Here is a 3,873-nt window from a genome sequence, read left to right on the forward strand (position 1 = left end):
TGTACAAATATACACATGTAAACTCATAGATTTCTCATTATGTTCATGTTAGCTCGGCCCGATGAAGACCAGAAGAAGACTGACAACACGTCGTAGATCTTCCTTGGTGCCGTTGCAACTCCAGTCCAAGTCACCTGCTGTCTGATTGGTCAGTTAAACCCAACCTGCTCTCCAACAGTCTTTACATGTTTTACCAAACATCTAGAGCCTTCAACTGGAGCAAGATCAACAAAATAAATGAAGCATGAACACAAAACCCACAGGCATCTTCATATTTATCAAGGTAAAATGGCATTTATGAGGAAAAGTTGGGAATATGTGCACGATTTTCTATCCAATTCATTTTTATTTATACATTTATAGAGCCAAATCATAATAGAAGTTACCTCATGACACCTTCCATGAAGAGCAGGTCTAGACTGTACTCTTTATAAATTTACTCAACATGAGCGAACACGTGGTGACAGAGGCGAGGGAAAACGTTCTTTAAGATAATAATAATAATCCACAAAGAAATGATCTCATATTCTTTCTAACCTTCCTGTCTCAGGGAGAGGAGAGTCACGGCTATCAGGAACTCGTTGCCAGTGCGAAGAAGGTCGACTCGGTCCCGGTGGCCATCTGCACCGTCAAAGAGGCGTGGGCCGACTACAACGTCTCCTCGAACACCATCACCCTGTTCAGAAAGGTGACCTACGCCCTCATGACTGAGCGTTAGTGTTTTATCTACATGACGCTGACAGGTCGTGTCAGTTTTATGACGCGGTGTGTGTTTGTGATGCAGGCCGATAACCACCAGGAGAACCTCGTTCTCTCTGAGATCAAGAAGTTAGAGGTTGACGGTCTCGTCAACTTCATCAGCGTCAACGAGGTCCGATACATCACCGAATACAACCAAGTGGTACGTCGTCACTGTCACCTAGCACACACTGATTGATTAAAACTCACCTGTTGCATCCTGTCAGGTGAGCAGTGGGATTAAAACTCCTCCCGGTCTTCTCCTTCTTTGTGTTTTCTCTCTCTTCAGTCTGCGGTTGGTCTGTTCGGCTCGGAGGTGAAGGCACACCTCCTGCTCTTCGCCAACAGAGGGACGAAAGAGTTCACCGAGCTCAAGGAGCAACTCGGAGCTCTGGCCCCTGAGTTCACCGGAAAGGTGAGCGCTGAACTTCACCTGCTAGGACAAAACAACAGCTTTAAAGTCAAATATGTGATCTCTAATGAGCTGAATTAATTAATAAACTGTGTTCCAGTTCTTGTTTGTGCTCGTTAACGGAGCAGTGAAGTCCAACGCCCGCTCTCTGGCCTACTTCGGCCTCAAGTCGAAGGAGCTCCCACGAGTCGGTATCTATGATGGGGACTCTGACATGAAGTGGCTCCTACCTGAGGGCGAGATCACGACTGAACGAGTGCGAGACTTCTGCCAGTCCTTCCTACAGGGGGAGCTGAAGGTGAGCGACGACGACGCTGCTCATCCTGCGGCATAATTAAGAAATTAGAAAATAAAACGACAGGAACGACTCGTGCTCAGACAGAGTGTGTGCAGTGAGAATAAAAGCACTTCATTGTAAAGTATATGTGTCACACAGACAGGAAAACCTCACTCTGCACTAATTTGCACTGCCGCACCGCAAAGAGCTGCAAGTCTGAAGGCTCACAACAAGACGGAGGGACCCGAGTCAGAGCCGCAATATCGACAAAGTGTGGCACCAAAGAGCAAAACTTTATAGTAATAAATCAGATTGTGATGCACAATGAGGCAAAATGTTACTTTATGTAAAGAAAGCTGACAAAGATTTTAACATTTAAAGGAGAGACAGTTAGTTCAGCAGCAAAAACACAAAATATTTCAACCTTTTAATTTATCATGACTGGACCTTTTACCTTTATGTATACCTGGCAAATATTATGTTGTGTTATACAGCCAAAAATTTCAGATCATCTCACGTTTGTCCTTTCAAATTCTTGACAGGCAAAACTCGAAATACAGCAGAACCAAAACAAATAAAATAAATAGATTTATTTAAACCAGCTTCACATATGAAATATGTCCAGCTGTACTCGAGTATTTGTTCTGATTACATTACTTATAGCGGGTCAAACATCGGCGTCTGTCTTTCAGCCTTTTATTTCACCAAGCTCTCACCAACCACTAAAAGTCAGTCCCACATTTACTCTTGTCCGGCGGCTTCTTGCTCGCTCACTCTCTCCTTTTCTCTTCTTAGCTACCGTCAGCGTCCTCTTCACTCTCTTCTCCTCTGCCATTGCCTGGTTACCTCCTCTTCTTCTTCCTGGTAGTCCATAACGCCCGTCGCTCTGAGCTCACCGCCAAGCTGACGAACTGAGCTAACAGCAGCTACAGCTGTCAGCAGTTTACTTCACTAAGAGTGGCTAACAAACTGAGCTAATATTATCTAACAGCGGCTAACAAATGGAGCTAACATTAGCTAAGAGTGGCTAACAAAGTGAGCTAACAGTGGCGAACAAACTGAGCTAACAGCAACTAACAGACTGAGCTAACATGAGCTAACATGAGCTAACAGCAGCTAACAGACTGAGCTAAAAGCGGCTAACAAACTGAGCTAACATGAGCTAACAGCGGCTAACAAACTGAGCTAACAACAGCTAACAAACTGAGCTAACAGCAGCTAACAAACTGAGCCAACATAAGCTAACAGCGGCTAACAAACTGAGCTAACAACAGCTAACAAACTGAGCTAACAGCAGCTAACAGACTGAGCCAACCTGAGCTAACAGCAGCTAACAGACTGAGCTAACATGAGCTAACAGCAGCTACAGCTGTCAGCAGGTTACTTCACTGTCCATCATAAACTCTGTAAATCACAGAGAGTTGAGGCGGAGCAGCCGGAGGACATCAGAGGGAAAACCAGAAAACATTTCCTCCATAAAATATGATCCAGTTTCACCAGAATCAGTGAAATAGTTGCTGCTGTGTGACTTAGATAATTATTCTGTATTTCACTCGTCACACTTTTGTGTCTTTCAGGAGGTGAAACAGGCCGGAGCGGAAGCCAAAACAGAGCTGTAGGACTCCAATGTAAATGAATTCATATAAATTAAATAAAATGTTAACGTCTGTTTCCTGTGTTTGTTTCTGTCCAACACAAAGGAAGCTATGCACAGTGAACATTTTGCATGTGTGCGTGTGATATATGATATGTCCTCACTTATAGTATTTAACCTTGTTATGTTTTGTCTGTTTATGCGAGTGCGAGCCCGTCTGCGGCCCGCTGAGCAGACCGCAGGTCACTGACCACAAGTCGGTGAGATCTGGCAGAGTTTGTAAGTCTAGTTTGTAAGTTATTGTCACGACCACAACACACCGACCTCAAGGGAGAGTGACAGGGAGAGCAGACAGGGACGATATGAACAAAAAAGACAGTCAATCTCTCATGATTCATCCTGGAGAGTAAGGAAAGAAGTGAAAAACATCGTCTGCACAGGACGAACTGACAGAAAAACTCTTGCTGGAGAATGTGGGAGGCGGGAAATCGCACACGGTCCAAAAGCGAGGGAATCAAATTAAGAAATCCAGAGACGTATCAGGCTCTAAATGTGGATAAAAAAGAGTTTTTAGCAATAAGGGCAATAAAAACTCTATATAAAAGAACAACAGATGGGCTGCAGACATCAAGAGTGAAAAAGTTTGGGCTCGTCCCAAAAATATTCTCTCAAGCTTAGAAGGGAATGTCAAGGCCCAGACTGGGATCGGTTATAATTAGTGGTGTCGTCTTGCCAAGCGGATGCATCCGGCGGAATTGGGAAAGCCTGGCAGGTGGATGTTTCTCAGAGAGCAGATGGAAATATACAGCGTGTGTCGCCTGCCATCTGAGTTTGTTTACGGCTGCAGTCAAG

At 44.5% G+C, this 3,873-nt stretch overlaps 1 protein-coding gene across 1 annotated transcript in view; it reads left to right on the top strand.

The window, feature by feature from the left end:
• The window catches only part of erp27 (endoplasmic reticulum protein 27), a 15,606-nt gene extending 12,510 nt beyond the window's left edge, over positions 1-3,096 (top strand). The window contains exons 3-7 of the mRNA XM_019256373.2: positions 551-688; positions 785-901; positions 1,028-1,153; positions 1,251-1,448; positions 3,005-3,096. Of these exons, the coding sequence (XP_019111918.2) occupies positions 551-688; positions 785-901; positions 1,028-1,153; positions 1,251-1,448; positions 3,005-3,046 (621 nt within the window). The 3' untranslated portion in view covers positions 3,047-3,096. The remainder of the gene's footprint in view (positions 1-550; positions 689-784; positions 902-1,027; positions 1,154-1,250; positions 1,449-3,004) is intronic.
• Positions 3,097-3,873: the final 777 nt, after the last annotated feature.

Source organism: Larimichthys crocea, chromosome X, assembly GCF_000972845.2.
Source record: "Larimichthys crocea isolate SSNF chromosome X, L_crocea_2.0, whole genome shotgun sequence".
In the NCBI taxonomy this organism is placed as follows: domain Eukaryota; kingdom Metazoa; phylum Chordata; class Actinopteri; family Sciaenidae; genus Larimichthys; species Larimichthys crocea.